The sequence below is a fragment of the Microcaecilia unicolor genome, chromosome 7, assembly GCF_901765095.1.
Source record: "Microcaecilia unicolor chromosome 7, aMicUni1.1, whole genome shotgun sequence".
Classification (NCBI taxonomy): domain Eukaryota; kingdom Metazoa; phylum Chordata; class Amphibia; order Gymnophiona; family Siphonopidae; genus Microcaecilia; species Microcaecilia unicolor.
Window position 1 is genome coordinate 236,467,461 of NC_044037.1, and position 19,740 is coordinate 236,487,200.

The window sequence follows — 19,740 nt, forward strand, 5'->3', positions numbered from 1 at the left end:
TATTGAGATTTATTAACTGCCTTTATGAGGAGATTCACTCAAGATGGTGTGCTGAGCAGGTACAGCTTGACATAAAACTTACAATCTTGTTCACAGCGTAACAGTAAAATGACCAAATATAAGCATAAATACAATCAATGAAGTAAACTCGGAGATAGCAAACTTAATCCTAGTAATAGACTAACATGACCTGGATTGGCCACTGTTGGAAACAGGATGCTGGGCCTGATAGACCTTTGGTCTGCCCCAGTGTGGCAATACTTATGTACTTATCAGAAATAAACATTTAACAGTACTTTAAAAAAAAAAAAGCATAACAAAAATATGATAAATGCCAGCAGAATATGAATGATACCATAATAGGCAGCATAGAAGAACATTCATATAACGTAGCTACTGAATAACCAGTTGGAAAGTGAAGCAAAGTGGATAAGCTCATTCCACCTGTGGGTGAATGGAACTGTAAATATCTAAAACATTTGACGTGTTCACATTGCAGTTGCATAAGTTCCAGTAAAGTTGGTTTGCATTTAAACAAAACTACTGGAGTGCAGCATGATTATTGGGAAGGATGAGAGCAGGTGTCCATGGATTGAGAGAAAGGACATCCTGACATTCCCGATATACTCCCAACATTCTTGATCTCTATTCTGGACCACTGATCCACCGCCAAGGTCGTGGATGATTGATTGTGACTGCATGAGTGGAGAGCGAATAGAGCAGCAAGATAAATAAGTTTTCCCTATGACCTAGGTCGGAGCAGAGCTAGCCCAAAAGGGTGCGAGACCTGGGTTACATAGACATATACAAAACAGTGGCATAGCCATGGGGGGGCCTTGGGGTTCTGGGCCCTCAATGTGGATTTAGCGCCCCAAAGTCTGCTGGTTTGGCTGGTAGGAGTCCCGGAGACCCGCCAGCAGAAGCTTTCCTGTGGCGATATTCGCCGCCATGCTGCCTGCCCTACTTCCCCCTCCCTTGCTCTCATGCTCGGTTTTAATGAAAATTAACATGCATGAGCTTCACGCATTCTCAATTTCCCTAAAACTGAGCATGCGTGCCGGGGCAGAAAAACAGGGTAGGTGGCGCAGTGCCAAGTATTGCCACAGGAAGGCTTCTGCTGGCGGGGGTTCCACCAGCCCAGATATGTGGGATTGAAGTGGGGGCGGAGAGCGGCAGTGCAAAATGTTCCCGCTCCAATTTGGGTTCAGCCCCCCCCCCCCCCCCCCCCCCCCCCCCCCCCAAATCAAGGTCTGGCTACAACTCTGATACAAAGTCATTAAAATCATGCTAGTAATGCATCTGGAATACACATTTGGAATGATCTCCATGTTTTGCTTTCTAAATACTGATGAGGCTCTAAGGCAGTGGCTATCAATCTTTTTTCAGTTGGGGCACAGCTGGCTGATGATGCTCATGTATGTGATACACCACATACGTGACCCTCACGGACCTTTGGTCTGAGACAGTATAGCACTTCTTAGGAGGTAAAAATTGAACCTGTCCCCAATAACAGATACAGGACTAGAAATTTTCTCCATGGAATTCACCATACAAAAAATATTCTGATTCTCATGTCATCTGAGCAATAGCAAAATAAATCTCTCCACTACCAGGCACATTGTGAAATAATACAAAACCTGAAAAAAATAGCAAACATGTCATACAACAGTAGCACTAATCCTATGATTCAAACAGTAGTACCCTATCTATGAATAACACTACAAATATTACACTGGGTCCTAAAACACCGATAAACCTACTACAGGTGAAACAGAACAAGTGGGACAGTTACAGAGCTACACAGAAATTACAAACAGAATATCGCACTTCAGTCATATCCAGAACACAGACCTTGGGAGCCCCCAAGAAATCAAATTTTGCACATCCTGCAACACTGAAGAAATAAAAACAAAAATGCATGTTTCTTCTTATATTGAACACAATACAAAGCCATTTGCAATGCACATTTCCAAAAGCTAACATATTGCAGTTAATAAATTCAACTTTTTTTTTTCTATTTTTGTTGTCTGAACATTTTACTTTTCCATCATATTGGTCCCAGTTTCTCTTTTCTGCTTTCCTGTTTGTCTTCTCCTCTCTGGCTGTTGTCCATTTGTTAGTTCTCCTCTCTTCTCCTGTCTTGTTCCATTCCCTCACTACACCTGTCTCGGACATATTGATCTTTCCCTTTTAGCTCTTTCCTCACTTTTTTTTTTTTCTGCCTCTCTGTCCACTCAAACTTCACCTTCTTTATCACCTTCCAGATCTCCATCTCCATTTTAGTTGTCACCTACCTATAAAATTTCATCTCCTTCTCTCACCCCCTAGCTCTCCATTGTCCAATCTCATTCCTTCCCCATCCTCTTATTCCCTTCTGTTTTTCATCTAGAGCCTGACCAAACCCAGGATCTTTGGTTTATGCCAAAACTGAATCTGTGACCGAAATTGGTCACTTGGTTTCAGCAGAAAAACTGTAAATTAAATCCCCACTCACTCACTCCCCAACACCCGACCGAAAAAGTCCCCCTCCTGACCCTCTCTCTCTGCTCCCCCCCACTCCGCTTCCCCAAAGCCTATCTTAGGAAGGCCTGGTGATTGAGTGTTGTCTTCAGGGTAGGATCGAACCCCTCTTGTTCCTGCCTCATGCCACCTCTCCATTTGCAATGGTTAGTGCAGCTTCCAGCGGTAGCCTTGTGAGACCATTTTGCGATTGCAACCAACACGGGCAGGAGACTCACTCCTATCTGTGCTAGATCCAATTGCAAAATGGCTGCCAGGACCTGCTGTGGCAGTTTCGGCAATCATTGCTAATGGAGCAGTGGTACAGGTCAGGAATGAGTAGGGTTCGTTCTTGTCCCTGAAGACTCCAGTAGACCACTAGGCCTTCCTAAGTTAGGCCTGGGTATGGCCTATGGGTGGGAAGGGGAGGAAGTAATTACAGGTGGGAGGGAGAGTGAGTTTCGGATTTCAGTTCATTTTGGTGCCAAAACTGAAATTCGGTCGGCATCTACTTTCATCTACTCTCCATTACCACATTTCTGCTCTCTGTACTCGCTATCCTCACCTCATCACCTTGACAACCCCCCATGGTTCTACCATTCCCAGTATCTCCGTCACCCTCCCTCCTTCCACCCTTGTAGCTAACATCTCCCTATCCCTTCCCCTCCACCCCTGTCACATCTCTCTTCCCTCCTGCCCCCTCTAATGGTCCACCATGTCTTCTTCCCTCCAACCCTGGGTCCAACATTTTTTCCATTCTCTCTCCCTTCCCATCCCTCTGCCCCTAGATCCAACATCTTTCCTTCTCTTCTCTCTCTCCCCTGTGCCTCAGGTCCAACATATCTCCCTCTCTCTTTCTCCATCCTCCTTCCCCGCCACCCTGGGTCCAATATCTCTCCTTCTTTCTCGCCATCCTCCCTTCCCTCCTCCCCTGGGTCCAATATCTCTCCCTCTGTCTCTCCCCATCCATCCCCCACTGCCTTGGGTCCAACATCTCTTTCTTTCTACCTGTCTCCTACCCTTGAGTCCATCATGTTCTTCCTCACTCCCCCAGGTCAAACATCTTCCTTCCTTCCCTCAGGTCCTTCTTCCCCCTTACCCCAGGTCCAACATCTCTCCATTCCTCCCCTCACTCTCTTCCTCCTCAAGGTACAACATCTCCCCCTCCTCCCATGTCCAACATCATTCCCTCCATTCCCCTTACTCCACAGGTCCAACATTTTTCCCTCCCTGTCCAGGTCTTCTCTCCATCTCACCATCCCTCTCCACTCCCAAGTTCAGTATATCTCCATCTCTTTTCCTTCCTGCCCTCTGTTCCAACATATCTCCATCTCTCTTACCTCCCGTCCCCGCCCCCAGCCATTGTCCATCATCTCTCCCTCCCCCTCCACACCAGGTCCAGCACTCCTCTCTCTCACCCCCTCCTTCCCTCCCTCCCTCACCTGTAGTCCAGTATTTCCCTGTTTCCAAACCCCCTGTTCTGATATCTTCCCCACCCTATCTCCTAATCTCTCCTCCCTCCCCTGTCTATCTTAAAATGTACGCTTCTCTATATAAGGCACTGGCAGCTGCAGTGATTTGTATAGGGTATCAGCTGCGAACTCTGGAGCTTTCTCTCTGCCACATCCCACCCCCTTCTAGTGTAACTTCCTGCTTCTGCAAGGGCAGAATGTGGCAATGCGAAGGCTCCAGGATTAAAAACTGAAAGCCTATGCAAATTGCTGCAGCTGTCGGTGCCCTTTATAAAGAAGTGCATGATTCAAGGTAGACATGGGGAGGGTAAAGGGATTCAGAGACAGGAAACTGTGCCAGACTGTGGTTGGGGAATGGGGGAGGAGTGAGAGATAGGAGTGCTGGACCTGAACCCAGAAGTGAAAGGGAGGGAACACGAGATGTTGGACACGTGGGAAAGGGAAGCACTGGGCCCCCAACTGCTCTGGGTCCTTGGGTACTGCCCAGTTGTCTGAATGGTCAGTCCACCCCTGGATTCCATACCACAAGGACAGGGAGCAAGGAGCCAATGCTGGAGAGAAAGGCACGTTGGTGTTTCAGCTGGAAAAGTGAGTCAAATGTGAGTGATTTAGCATGTGTGCATAAATGAAGTAAAAAAAATGGACTGATCAAATCAATATAAATCAAAAGAAAAGATCAGTTACAACCAGACACCAACTCAGTGGGAAACACTAAGGGCCCTTAGCCTGGATTGTGCATATTCATATGGTATTCAGAAGCTGCCAGGAGGTCAAGGTGTTCTTTAGGGAATTGAGCATTTAGTTGCCAGTTTCCAGATAATAGGAGGCTAGAGAAATATGGAAACAAAGGTCATGAATGGGTTGGATAAGCTAAGTCAACACCAATGAATTGAGAACAGTGTAGAATCATAGTAACGTGGTAAATAATAGCAGATGAAGACCTGTATGATCCATCTAGTTTGCCCAACAATTTGACTGAAGCATAGCTTAATCATGTGTTATGTGAAGTCAGCATACAAAACAATGTGCCTTTATATCCATCCCTATACTATGCTTAATTACACGGTGGACTAGCCTCAGAATCAGGGCTGGTGCAAGGGTCTCTGGCGCCCCCCTGCAAACTATGTCACCCCGCCCCATCCTGGTCTAGTCCAGACCAGCATCTCCTTTCTTTCTTCTCCCACCCCCTTCTCCCACCCACCCCCTTTTTCAGCCCCAGCTCCATTCTCTCACCCGTCCTCTGGATCAGCTCCCACCTCCAGCTCTGCCTGTAGTCAAACGGGTCTGGCACGCAGGCAATGCGAGCTCCTCCAAGCCACAGATTAACTACTTCTGATTTCACTAAACTGGAAGTAGTTAATTTTGTGACTCAGAGGAGTACACAGTGCTGGCACACCAGATCATTTGACTAGAGGCAGAGCGGCGGCAGTGAAAAAGAGCAGGGCAGCTGGGGAGGGCTAAAGACAGGCACCTCCAAATGTTGGTGCCCCCTGCCCTGCATACCCTTCTTACTGCTTTCCACTGGCACTGCTCATAATCACAGTTACAGTACCTGAAAGCTACTGTCTTTTGGATTCTTTACATTGGAGCCGACTCTGTGGGTGCTTGAGGACCCCCAATATTGAGAAAATTCCTTGTATGTGTCCAAGGAGGGGTCATTTCCATTGGGCTTAGCACCCCCAATAATTTTGAAAAGTTGGCTCCTATGAATTTCTTTATCAGACTTGTTATAAATGTGTACATACAGACCATAGAAGTCTCTCTGTGACACCCTCTTTTTGCTTAATGGAGACAGCCGCTAGAGCACTAGTCCTGCAATCAAGCCACTTATCCAAGCCTCTGTTCCATCGAAGTCCAGGAGTTATCATATGCCTTTTACTTTTTTCCACCCACTCTTCTTGCCTTATCCATAAAAGATGTGGGCTGACTATTCTACCAGCAAATTCATACTAATTTGAGTGTAGATTACTCTCTAGATAAATTTGAACTAATAGCAACAGCTGACATCTCTCTATGCCATGTTTAATTTTTGCATTTTTAAATTTGGTCACTACTTTTTGTCCTCACCACCTCCTCCAGGAGACATCCATCACCCTCTATGTGAAAAGTATTTCCTGATGTTACTGCTAAGTCTACCACCCTGCATCCTTAATTAATGTCCTTTAGATTTGTTTATAAATACCTTCCATGTATTTAAATGTCTGTATCATATGTCCTCTGTCCCTCCTTTCTTCTAATACACACACACACACACACACATATATATATATATATATTCGGGTTTTCATGACTCATCTCTTTTGGCACAAACCCCATACCATTTTTGTCACCTTCTTCTGAACCACTTCAAATCTGTTAATGTTTTTAGCAAGAAACAGCCTCAGTAGGCAAAATCATAGCCAGGCATAAGGCACCAATCAAAGGTCAGTGGAACAAGTTCAAAAACGGTAGACAGAGAACAGTAACAGAAGAAAACAATTAGTAGCACAGATAGTAACTCACATGAAAGACCTATCAAAAGGCACTGCAGAGTGTGAGTTCTTAGGTTTAGCTTCAGAGAATCATTCAGAGCAAGTCACATCATCAGGCTGTTGTGACGGCTAAAAGAGGTAACAGGATGTGGTTCACTACTTACTTGAGGAGGGCATCCTGGGGGGGGGGGGGGGATAAGTATGCAATATCAGTATTATAACCAACACCAGCTCAAGGAATTATGGCACCCTGAGCCAACCTTTGCATTAGAGCCCCACCTTCCATCTACCCAACCACATTAGTTCCCAAACGCCATCTGTATCAGCTGCCTTCCATGCAGCTCCCTCCACATGCCCTTATATAGAAAAAAATCCCCTTATATGGCTGCTTAAACCCCTAGTGGTAGTACCACAAGATTACCACTAGGGGGGTCGGTGGTGCCATTTTGAAGAAGGTAGTCACTGAGGCAGCAGCGAAGTGGGGATTGCTCCTGCTCTCATTGCTCCCAGGACCCATGAGGTGAGATGGGTTTCCTAAGGGAGGGGGATGCCAGGATGATAGGAAAGATGGCAAGGAGGAGAAGGAGGAGAAGGCATCAGTCCCACTGGGCCACCAGGGATCAGAGGTCCCCCCAAAAGGAAGAGAGTCCAGGGTAACTCAGATTCCCTGCAAGCTGTGTGTTTGTGTGTGTGTGTGTATGGGGGGGGGGGGGGTTAGGGTGCTCCCAAAGTGGCTTCTGTTTGGCCTTAATAAAAATGTAGTTTTTGTTACGGGACATCTATTTAAATGTAGTTTTTGTTACGGGACATCTATTTACAAAAAGGGGGGCAATCCGATTGACACACCATGAGGAGATTCCATTGCTATTAATGAATACCACTGAAAAGATGTGTTGGTATTTTTTTCTCGGTTACATGGCATATCGTTGTAGTTGGTTGATTGCAGTTCTGTTGGCTTGAGCCTGAACTATAGTAGCTTATTAGCACCACTAGTACGCATAACTGATGTAAAAAATATTTTTTTGAAATAAAACTACATTTTTGTTATGGCCAAACTATTGGAAGCAATCCTGGAAGGTTTTTTGGTGGCCAATGATGAAGAGTTGATCGTAATGATCTGTTTAGTTCTGTAGGATTTGCTATATCCTGGAGCTCTTTGAGGCCTTTTTCCTTCCTAGTCCAAAACGAGTTTGTGACGACTACTACTTTATGCTAAATATATTCTTATTTCTTGCACTCCAGGATCCCCCAATACTCCCAAGGATCCTGGAAGGGGTACAGGTACCAAAGACCTCGTGTACCCCACTCCAGACTGTTTTATTAAACTCCAATTACACCCCTGCTGTCAATCTCCACATGGAAACTTTTTCTTTCTGCGACTTATTCCAATACCACTCCCCTTGGGCTGTGTTTCCTCCCACCTAGGGACATCCCAACTTTGCAGCCTGCTGACAGGGACCTCCATCCCCCCAGGGCCTTCAGCAAAGTCTAACACTGCATTTTCTAGTAATACCCATATCATGTGGTATTACATCTACATTTGGGTTTTGTTTAAAGTGAGTTAGAAATATTTTGACAGGCACAGAACCAGTAATCTGTCAGATGGGAGGGTGGCCCATGACCCTTATTGCCCGAATGCCGAAATCTCTATCAGTCTGCCCTTGATGGCATCTCTCTCCCTCCCCTAAGTTTTGGCACCTTTCACTCACTCACTCACTCCCCCCCCCCCCCCCCCCCCGCCCTGAGGGGTCTACGTTTGCTCTAGTTCTCAACCAGCAGCAGCACTGAAAACAGGATACTGCTGAACAATCTGTGGTACCTTCCCTTTGCCAGAAACAGGAAATAGAATCAGAGGACGTGGAACTAGCAGAGGGAAGGCCTTGTGAGCCAATCAGAAGCAGCCTGTATTCAGGACTGTTGTTGTTGCTGGTGAGCTAGGTATCGGAGGTGGAGATAGGATGAGCAAATGTTGATGGGACCTGCGGGGCAAGGAGGAAGAGGGCCAGATTACTGGACACACGGGGGGGGGGGGCAGAAGAGGGAGGCACTTGAATTCCTGGGGAGAAGGGCAGGAGGAAGGGAAGAGAGAGGGCGAGATGCTATACATGTGTAGCTGTTAGAGATACAGAGGGGTGATATTGAACAGCGCAAGAATACAGAGGAGGAGGATGCTCAACATGGTGGGAGGGTAGGGGCAGGGACACAGGGAAAATGCTGACAGGGTGAATAGAAACACAGAGGGAAAATGGATAGTGGACATGGACAGAGAAGAAATGTCAAATAGACATAGAAACCCTGGCAAAAGAGCTAAGAGATGAACGAATGAGGAAAGCAGAAACTGGGATGGACATGATCAGGAAAAATAAAATAACCAAAAGTAGAAAAACTAATTGTATTATTTATTTCTCGATTAGAATATGCCAGTTTTGGAATGTACAACTACCAGAACTGGTGTTAAATATGGCTAAGGTCTGCCAGAAGAACCTCCAGGCTAGTGGTGGTAAGTCTCCAGCTTTGGGATGGGCGACTCTTGGCATCTCTGATTTATAATAGTTCAAAATCCCCAAACTGGAGCACTTGACAGCTTTGAAACATGAGAAGTGGAAACATCAATATGGGTAAAATTTTAAGGATAAAGCATAAGGAGGGTAATGTGGTTTGTACAAATAACCATGAATCTTCCTGTATATTTTTCCTACTCCTGTGGTTGCATAGACATACCCTTTCAAAACCATGTAAGCAAACTTACATTGCAAGTCCTGTCTGCATTTTTTCCTCTAGGATCTTTAAACTTGGCCAGCAACCTCACCTACAAAGAGTTCTTTGTATCAGGTAAATAAAGAGGAGCACTTGGTATGTCTCTCTCAGAGTATTTAAAAGACTGGTTGTTACATAAGTTTAAAAAAAACATTCTGCTACAGTACTATCTATGCCGCTGCTAGCAAGTAGTTAGTGATTTTAAGAGTGTAAATTGCGAATAACTGCCTTTGGAATAGCGACGCAGCTAAAAGGAAAAAAACGTCCTGGCAAGTCCAAGGCACCGTCTTTCCACACCTTGGCCCTAATGCCCGCTTTTGATAGAGGCACTGTCTCCTACAGCTGCTCTGTTATTCGAAGGTAAGACTGCTCTGTCCTGTAACATCTACCCGGCCCTCTCTTACTTTTTACACTTATATTATCCTCCCAGTGTATATTTTATCTCAATGGTTTAGATTTAATACACAGCTTCCAAACTTCAGTAAAGAACAGCATTTTGAGAACCCGAGGGACGAATGTGTGTGAATAATAAGCGCAAAAGACAGCAGCAGAGGCCTCTCGACTCGCATTGAGACGGAGAAAAGAAAGTTAACTACGGTAGCACCCTCCCCCCCATCCCGGGCCGCGCGCACGCTCGTGGGAACGCCGCACCTTTGCTGCTTCGTCCATTCCCGGCACCTGGTGCCCTATTCCCTAGCCCTGCCTCCTTCTTGTCAGCCTAGTTGAAATGTAGCCGTTCGTTCGCCGCCTCGTGACAGGCTGGCAGCTATTCTGCTTCCCCTCTCTCCCACAACAATTGGTTAAAGAAATAAATAATCAGAGCATTCGCTGCTCTGAGGACGAGCTGTTGTTGGTTCAGCTTAGGGAGGGGAGTTCACACTTCGCTTTGTACCACGGGTTGGGAGGGTGGCCCTCTTCTCCCCCCCCCTTTGAGTTTGGCTCGGTCTAAAGCTGCTCGCGCTGAGCGGTCTGACTACATTGCTCCGTGGTGGTGGTGAGGGAGGGGGGAGTGAGCCTTAGCCGCTCCAATGAGTCAAGTCAGGACTTGAGAGCGGCCGCTGAAAGAAGCCAGCACCAGCAGCGAGAGAAGGCTAGCAACGTGCAGGGAGGAAGAAGAACAGACGAGCTCTGTTTGTGCACTGGAAAGAAAGGTTAGTGTTTCAAGTTTCTTCCCAGAAAGTTTACTGAGGTGTGGTTGGAAAGATGTGCCACAGTGGCGCGGGACGGTCGGAGCAGTGGCGCCCTGCGGGCTCCTTCCTGAGTCTGTATTATTATTATTATTATTATTTTTTTTTTTTACTGCTAATGAGCCACTCATATTCACCGCCCGAGCTGTAGGCACCGTGGGAGTTTGAGAAAGAGAAAGGGAAACGGGAACTATTAAGGAGCATTTTAACAGGTGAAAGGAGGAAGGTGCTGCTGCTGCTGCCTGAGCTATGGCGCTGTTCGTGGGAAACTAACCTTTTCCTTCCCTTTTTGCGTGTAGCCGTCGGGAGAGAGGACACAGCGCAGGATTGATTTGTACGGGCTCCGAAGCAATGGACGAGCCGGGCGGGTCGGCTCAAACAGCTCCACCGCCCTCAAGGTAAGATCTTACGGTGCCTGAGCAGTGTTTTCCCTATCTGCCCGGTCACTTTCTCTGCAAATTGCTTTCGCTGCTGGGCGCACTATAGAAATATTATCATGGGGCAGAATATGACGTTTTGGAGAAGTGGTGGCTTGTCAAGCGTTACTTTTGTACCGTTGCATGGAAGCGAAGTTGGAATTCCAGGGGCGGGGTGGACCTTGCACAGATTAACAATCAACATCCCGCTATTCCGGGGAATGGATTGCTGGGGGGGGAGCAATATCTGCAAATGATTGTTTCCACCTGCACTCCGGGGCAAGGACATGTCATCTGGTTGCTTAGAAAAAATGTAATTACGAGGACAGACTTGCTAATAGCATAGCACAGATCTGACACACACACACATGTCATGATCTAAGTGTTTCCATGAAGCTGGTTTACTACAGTGGTAGTCCTTGGTTAGATCCACCTGGCCAGTTGGAAAGGTTTCAGTGAAGTTACATTTATTTTGTAACTTCACTGAAACCTTTTTATGTTTAAAAGAAATGCAGGTATCATATATGTAGAAGGCCTAATATTGATTGTTACATGTTTGGAAACCCTATTAGCATCAAATTAAAATCAAGACACCTCTCTCTAAAGAGAATATTGGCCTTAATTTTTGGAAGATAATTTTTGCTGGGCTTATTTTTTTTTGGTGGGGAGGTAGGGAAATGAGAGGAGATGTGCTACTTTGTTAATTTAAGAAGATCTAGTATAAGGTGAATTTTTCTAACGACAAATATGTTAATATATTTCAAGTTGACGTTTCTGTAAACAGGAATTAAGAACAGGTCGTTCTGCACGTGATCTGATTTGTAAGTGCTTGAAGGAAAGATATCTTGCAATGACTGAGTTCCAGAGAGACTTGTGAAATTTTATCAAACATGTATTGTAAATGTTTGAGTCTTCAAAATCACATCTTCTATGCACTTGTATAGAAAGTATCTATCTCTCTGTCATTTTGTTCGGTTAGTAGAAAAGTATAATTTTGGAGCTACTGGGTAGGTATAGTTAATGGCTTTATTTGTACATAATGCATTTGGAAGTACAGCGCTTGCAGTATGACAGAATGGTATTTCCTGAAAGCAAGTCAAAACCTGTTGGCCTTTCAGGTTGTCTGTCTGATTGCTATTGCACTTTTTTTTTTTAAGGGCTTTTCTTGTTTTGTGTATCTATAAGATAGTTTTTGAATAAGGCAAGCTAGTTGAAAATGGAAAAGTTGCCTACAGTAATGACCAGTTTTCTGAATGTTAAGTGTATAGTGATTAGAATTCCTTCAGAATCAATCCCTAACAGCTTTTCAGTTACTAAAGAAATTCCATTGTCTTCTAAAATTAACCCATGGTCCTCATCTCTCTATATGAAAGGCAACCCCAACGTTCTGAAGCCTCCACGGAAGTTGAGGCACCCAAGATATCCGGTGTGCCCTGGAGTGTCTGCACCGCCCTCCCGTCAAAACGTCATGATGTCGAGGGTGGAGCTATGACACTCGAGGGCCCAAACGGAAACGCCACAGGCACGGCCACGGAGGCGCAGCAAAAAAAAAACCAAAACCCTCCCCACACACAGCCCCCAACAAGGCAAGTAGCTCGGAGGGACGGAGGGAGGGAGCCCCTTGCTAGCGCCTGTTTCATTGCGCTCGGAAACGGGCATTTTTTCCTAGTATTTTAATGAAAGAGCTAAGGCTCTACATACAAATTCAGCCTTGTCGTAGATTCTGTGACTGGTTGCAGGGGGCCTGGCTATTGTGGGGTGGGTCCCTCAGTGATCACCCCACTCCTGAAGGGTGGCCTGGCATTTGAGTACTGGCACCTTTTTTGCTAGAAAAAATGCACCGGATAAGGGTAAAAACGCACATAACTGAACGTAGAAGCTGCATTTTCTGACATATTACATCTGCTCATATATTCGATCATTGGAATGAATCACAACACGCTATTGACTATCTTCAGTTTTCTGTAATTAAAAAATTGTGTCCATCAAAGTGGGGGGGGGGGGGGGGGTTGTGACACAGATCTTTTTTAAGAACAGAACAGAGACTCATTTGTGAAATGAATACTGTAAAACCATTTGGTCTAAATCAAGAGTTGTTTTTTTTTTGCTTTTTCTTTAGACCACTCATTTTATTTGTTTGCGCCCTCTCTTGTTACTTCATTTTTTTTTTTACACACATGTATATCTTATCATTCTTTATGACGTGTAATGTGGTACCCAGTCTGTATTTTGTGTTTTATACATATGGGTACCATCTTGTCATCCTCTACACATATTGATATTGTGCCCTTCTGTTTATGATACTTTTAAGTTCAGGATTATGGGCGTAGCTGGCTTTTATACTCTATAGATGTTTTGTTCACTTTAAAGGTCTGCTTATGATGCCTCTTTTATGCTCTGACATCTTATTTTGTATTATGACACTTTTATTTATGCCAAGCCTTTATTTGGCTGTATAACAATTGTATTTAATGATGATGTCTTTTTTTCAAGTGTCTACTACTTATTGTACATATGAGTGCATGTTACTCATCAGGTTTTAAGTTTATTCTGTGTCCAGACATGCTTTTATTCACACACACACACATATGTCTTTATGATGTCAGTATGCAGCCAGCATTTATTGCTACCTGACACATGTGGGACTCTGATGCTGTTTACTATATTTATTTATTTAGATTTTGCTCACACCTTTTTCAGTAGTAGCTCAAGGTGAGTTACATTCAGGTACTCTGGATATTTCTCTGTCCCAGGAGGGCTCACAATCTAAGTTTGTACCTGAGGCAATGGAGGGTTAAGTGACTTGCCCAAGATCACAAGGAGCAGTAGTGAGATTTGAACCGGCCACCTCTGGATTGCAAGACCAGTGCTCTAACCACTAGGCCACTCCTAAATGTGTTTTTTCTAGTTGATGTCATTTAAAACATTATCACACATAGCAGTATTTATATTCTGTGTCACTCAAAAGGCTGTTTATAAGCCTCTTTTATGCTATATTTCTATTTATGTGATGACATTTTTAATCCATGACATGTTTTTACTACTGATAAGGATTTCTAAATGGCTATACCACCATGTTGCCATTGTTCCTATAACTATATTTATTGATGGCGTCTCTCATAGGCGCTTATTGTTTATAATATATACAGGTGCATGTTGCCCATTAGGAGATGTTTCTTAGTTCATTGTCTTAGACTTTTCTCATTTATACAGTGGTTCTATTCATCATCACGTTATTTATTGAACATGCTGGTTATACATATATATATATATATATATATATATATATATAGTCGCATCTTATGTTTGTGTTCACTTTTGATTTTTTTTAAGATGGATATTTATTATAGCTCTCACAATTTTGATAATTTATTCTACTTGTTTTCCTGTGTAGCTCGGATGGCCTATATATATATATGTTGCTTTAACACGGCTCATTACTGGAGTTTTGTGACACCTTTGAACTTTTGTCACCTTTTTCACATTTTTATGTATCATTGCACTTTATCCCCCTGATTATATAAAGGTTGGCAAAAATTGCGTGCACAAATTTAGGTGCAGTTCTGATTTGCACATGCAATTTAATTCAATAATGAGCCAGTTAGTGCCAAAAATTGGCTTTTTAACAAGCAATTAATAACACTAATTAGATTTAATTGGGTGCTATGCCTGTAAAGTTGCACCTAAAATTTACGCATGGCCTGAAAAAGGGGACGTGGAAAGGGGAAGGTCTTGGGCATTTTGGGGCAGAATGGGGGCATAGTTTAGAGTTATGTGTAAAATTACAGAACAAGGGTGCATTGCATGTAAATTTAGGCGTGGGCATTTGCACTATGTTTTCATTGATGCAGGTGGTTGCACCTAAATTTACATGCATCCATAATGCTTAAACACTATTCAATAAACCGTTCCTAACTTTAGGCCTGGCTTATAAAATACCATGTAAGCATTTTTTTTGGCACTGATTTTGTTTAGGCACTATTTACTGAATCTAGCCCTATATGTACCATAGTTGACTTTAAAGGCGGTTCACCTCTGCATCCTTGTTTGCTGTTACACCTCATTTTTGAATCTGTTGCTCATTACACACATTACTGTTGAGTTTTTTTCACCTGAAAAAATAAAATAAATATTAATCTTCCATTTGGAGGTCCTTATATATTAGCTCTTATGTACTTTTTTTATGATTTATTTATAACATTTATTATGTACGTACAGTTTTTTGTACGGTGATTTTTGTTTCTTTTGGAGGACCCCTGAGGAAGGCCCATTTGCTGAAACATGGCCTGTGTTGGGTCCAGCATTGTTTTTTACATCTATTCATCACCATTTGGAATAAAGGCTCTGGTTTTTATCCTGAAGCATTTGTGTGTGTGTAGGGGGGGGGGGGGGGTTGTGTGTGGCTATTCCTACCTCCTTTTTTTGTGTGCGGTTTTCTTGTGGTAGTAGACCGATCCTTTTCTTTGGGAAATCTTTGCAGATACTATCTGGTAATGGGAACATTAGCATACACTCTGTGGCAGGCCTGCACAATGTTCAAGCAGCTTTTCTCAATTGACACACTCTAGATCCTGGGGAGTGGTCTCTAAGCGACGTAGCATTTCAGTCACTGGTGCAATGCCGGGGTCTCCCCAAGATGGATCTCTTCGCGTCTGATCTCAATGCAAAACTTCCCCTGTTCTTCAGTCGTCACAGGGATCTCAAAGCGCAGGGCATGGACGCTCTAATTCGGCCTTGGCTGACCGGGCGCCTTTCATCCGTGGCCTCTGATAGGACAGCTTCTTCAGAGAATCGAGACGCAGAAGGGTTGTGTGATTTTAGTATTGCCGGATTGGCCTCGCAGGCCTTGGTACGCAGATATGCGACAGCTTCTGGTCAGAGTTACTTTCCGGCTTCCACACATGCAGGACCTTCTGATGCAGGGCCCAGTGGTTCATCCGGATCCGGGTCAATTGTGTCTTACGCTGGCTCTTGAGCGGGCAAGATTGACAAAGAGAGGATACTCGGCGGCCGTGGTTGCCACTATGCTTCGCTTTCGTCGTCGTTCTACTTCTCTTAATTATGTTCGAACTTGGAAGATTTTTGAGGCATGGTGTGAGGAGTTTAATATCTCTCTCTTTCGAGCATCGGTTCCACAGATCTTAGATTTTCTGCAGTGGGGATTTGACAAGGACCTAGTTTTGGCCTCACTTAAAGTACAGATTGCAGCCTTATCGTGCTTTTGAGGTCGAGTCCAGGTTAATTCCCTAGCAAGTCACCCGGATGGCCTTCGTTTTTTGCGGGGGGGGGGGGGGGGGGCTAACTTGCTTCACCCTCCGAACTGATGCATTTTTCCTTGGTGGGACCTTAATTTGGTACTCTCCGTCCTCGCCAAGCCTCCCTTTGATTGTTTGTCCGCTTGTACTTTGAAAGATTTGACTGAAGGCAGAGTTTGTAGTGGCTATTGCCTCGGCCAGGCGAGTCTCGGAATTACAAGCTCTTTCTTGTAGATCACCATGCTTGGAGTTCAGCTCGGATCGGGTAGTCCTGCGTCCGGTCCCTTCATTTCTCCCTAAGGTGTTGTCTCGTTTTCATGTTTCTCAGCCGGTGGTATTGCCTGTGCTAGGTTCTTCCTCTGCTGCTGCTACTACTACTACTACTTATCATTTCTAAAGTGCTACTAGATGTACGCAGCGCTGGAGCAGCGTCGCCTGAAATGTTTGGATGTCAAGAGGGTTCTGAAGCATTACGTGAAGTCTACCAACGATTTGCATAGTTCTGATCGGTTGTTTATTTTGCTGAGTGGTTCGCAAAAGGGCCTTATGGTTTCTAAGCCCACTATTTCCCGATGGCTTAAGGAAATGATTGCTTCAGCTTACCTTTTTTCTGGAAAATCCGTTCCGGAGGGTGTTAAGGCGCATTCTATAAGAGGTCAAGCGACTTCGTGGGCGGAGCGGTGTCTCGTGCTTCCTGAGGACATTTGTAGGGCGACAACTTGGTTCTCTTTGCATTCCTTTTCAAAGCATTATCGTTTGGATGTATTCAGATGTCAGGAAGCAGGTTTCAGGGCTCAGGTTTTGACGGTGGGGCTGCTAGGGCCCCTCCCATGATCTTACTGCTTTGTTACTTCCCATCAGTCACATTCTGGATCAGTCCAGTGGGACACTAAGGAAGGAGAAATTAGACCTTACCTGCTAATTTACTTTCCTTTAGTCCCTCTAGACTGGCCCAGATCCCTCCCCTCTCATATTCAGATATTCAGTTTTATTTGGTGATAGTTCGTGGTTATTTCTTGGGAGCTGTGTTGTTTGTTTACAGTTTCTTATAAAATATATAATGAATAACAGAATTAGAGAGAATTTCAAGTCTCTCAGTTCAAGCCATATTTCTGTGGTTATGGAGACACTATTTTTTCTGCGGCATGTTACCCTGTGTTGGCAAGGTGCCGGTGGCTGCTCAGGCTTTCGGGTGCACAGATGGTTCTTTGGCTTCTTTCTGCTTTGGTGCTTGGTTACTGGTTCTTTCTCTCACTGGCAAGGGCTCTTATTGGCTCTCTAGAGTCAGTTTTTTTTTCTCAGTCTCCACCTGCTGGAAGGCATTCACAACCCATCAGTCACATTCTGGGCCGGTGCGGTGGGACTAAAGGAAAGTAAATTAGCAGGTAAGGTCTAATTTCTCTTTTAGCCTAAAGGAAGAGATTTGTTCTTCCTAGGACTTGTAGAAGAATTATAAACTTGCCCTGAGCCAAGACGGGACCCTGTGGTCAGTGGGACTGTTGAGTTGGAGTTCACTCTCTTCCTTAAGGGGAGAAATCCTTGCCTGGAGAGGTTCCTGGATTACATGGTGGAGTACTTGCTGTTGGATTATTGATTGCTGTGGAGGATTGTGGATGGATTTCTTCTTGGATTACTGTTTTGTTTGAAGTCCACCTTTTTGCTTTTGGACATTTGCCAAGGATTTGTGGAACTTCTTTCACTTGGGATTATCGTTTTGTCTTTGAGTCGGATACTCTGCCTACCCATTTAGGTGGGCGGTGTGAGCGGAAATTTTTCATAGACACTTGGCCCACATGCTTGGGTGGGCGGTGCGTGATAAGTTGTGGCAGTGATGGGATCGGCAAGACCACATACAGTGCTCGAAAACCCAAGGACCCTTGCAAAGTGCAGACTCGCCTGTACCGCTGGTAAGAGTACCTTGGGCATACAGGTTGAGGATAGGGAGCAGGGGTTCAAAGAGGGGCTGGGTGGGGCCTAGTACCTAAGGGGGGCACACCCAAAGCTTTAGGAGTGGTACTTGGTGGTGATTTCTCTGTAAACTTGGAGGATGTAATGGGGCAGTTCTGCAAACTAAAGTAGTAAATTGCCGGGTCCGGATGGTATTCATCCCAGAGTATTAATAGAGCTGAAAAATGAACTTGTGGAGCTGCTGTTAGTAATATGCAATTTATCCCTAAAATCAGGTGTGGTACCGGAAGATTGGAGGGTGGCCAATGTAACGCCGATTTTTAAAAAGGGTTCCAGAGGAGATCCGGGAAATTATAGACCGGTGAGTCTGATGTCGGTGCCGGGAAAAATGGTGGAGGCTATTATTAAGAATAAAATTACGGAGCACGTACAAAAGCATGGGCTGCTGAGACAAAGTCAGCACGGATTTAGTGAAGGGAAGTCTTGCCTCACAAATCTACTGCATTTTTTCGAGGGGGTGAACAAGCATGTGGACAAAGGGGAGCCAGTGGATATTGTATATCTAGATTTTCAGAAGGCGTTTGACAAAGTGCCTCATGAAAGACTCCAAAGGAAACTGGAGAATCATGGGATCGGAGGCAGTGTATTATTATGGATTAAGAGCTGGTTAAAAGACAGGAAGCAGAGAGTAGGGTTGAATGGTCAGTATTCTCGATGGAGAAGGGTAGTTAGTGGGGTCCCTCAGGGGTCTGTGCTGGGACCGCTGCTTTTTAACATATTTATAAATGACCTTGAGATGGGAGTAACTAGTGAGGTAAATAAATTCGCAGATGACACAAAGTTACCCAGGGTCGTCTCGTCGCGGGAGGAGTGTGAAAGATTACAAGAGGAGCTCGTGAGACTGAGGGATTGGGTGTCCAAATGGCAGATGAAGTTCAACGTTGACAAGTGCAAAGTGATGCACGTGGGAAGGAGGAACCCGAATTATGGCTATGTCATGCAAGGTTCCGCTTTAGGAGTTACGGACCGAGAAAGGGATCTGGGAGTCATCATGGATAGGACATTGAAATCTTCCGCTCAATGTGCTGCGGCGGCTAAGAAGGCGAACAGAATGTTGAGTATTATTAGAAAAAGGATGGAAAACAAGCATGAGGATGTTATAATGCCGTTATATCGCTCCATGGTGCGACCGCACCTGGAGTATTGTGTTCAGTTCTGGTCACCTCATCTCAAAAAAGATATAAAGGAATTGGAGAAGGTGCAGAGAAGGGCGACGAAAATGATAAAAGGGATGGGACGACTACCTTATTAAGACGGCTAGGACTCTAACCTGGAGAAAAGGCGGCTGAGGGGTGATATGATAGAGGTCTACAAAATAATGAGTGGGGTAGAGCGGACAGATGTGAAGCGTTTGTTTACGCTTTCTAACAATAATAGAACTAGGGGACACAAGATGAAATTAGAATGTGGTAGGTTTAAAACAAATTGGAGAAGGTTTTTCTTTACTCAGCGTGTGGTTAGACTCTGGAACTCATTGCCGGAGAAGGTAGTGACGGCAGCTGGCCTTGCTGAGTTTAAAGGGGGTCTGGACAGATTCCTGAAGGAAAAGTCCATTGCTAGTTATTAAATTTGGGGTTTTTGCCAGGTTCTTGGGGCCTGGATTGGCCGCTGTCGGAGACAGAGTGCTGGGCTTGATGGACCTTTGGTCTTTTCCCAGCGTGGCAGTGCTTATGTACTTATTCAGGAAGATGGTGTCAGAATCCTTCATGAAGTGG

General features: G+C 44.7%; 1 protein-coding gene across 3 annotated transcripts in view; it reads left to right on the forward strand.

Annotated features, from left to right (window-relative positions):
- Positions 1-9,897: 9,897 nt before the first annotated feature.
- Positions 9,898-19,740, forward strand: part of COBLL1 (cordon-bleu WH2 repeat protein like 1) — a 250,763-nt gene continuing 240,920 nt past the window's right edge. For 2 of the 3 annotated variants that reach the window (XM_030208728.1, XM_030208729.1), the window contains exons 1-2: positions 9,899-10,350; positions 10,686-10,784. In XM_030208728.1, the coding sequence (XP_030064588.1) occupies positions 10,738-10,784 (47 nt within the window). In that variant the 5' untranslated portion in view covers positions 9,899-10,350; positions 10,686-10,737. Of the gene's footprint in view, positions 10,351-10,685; positions 10,785-19,740 lie in introns of all 3 variants that reach the window. The other variant, XM_030208731.1, reaches the window with a different exon arrangement.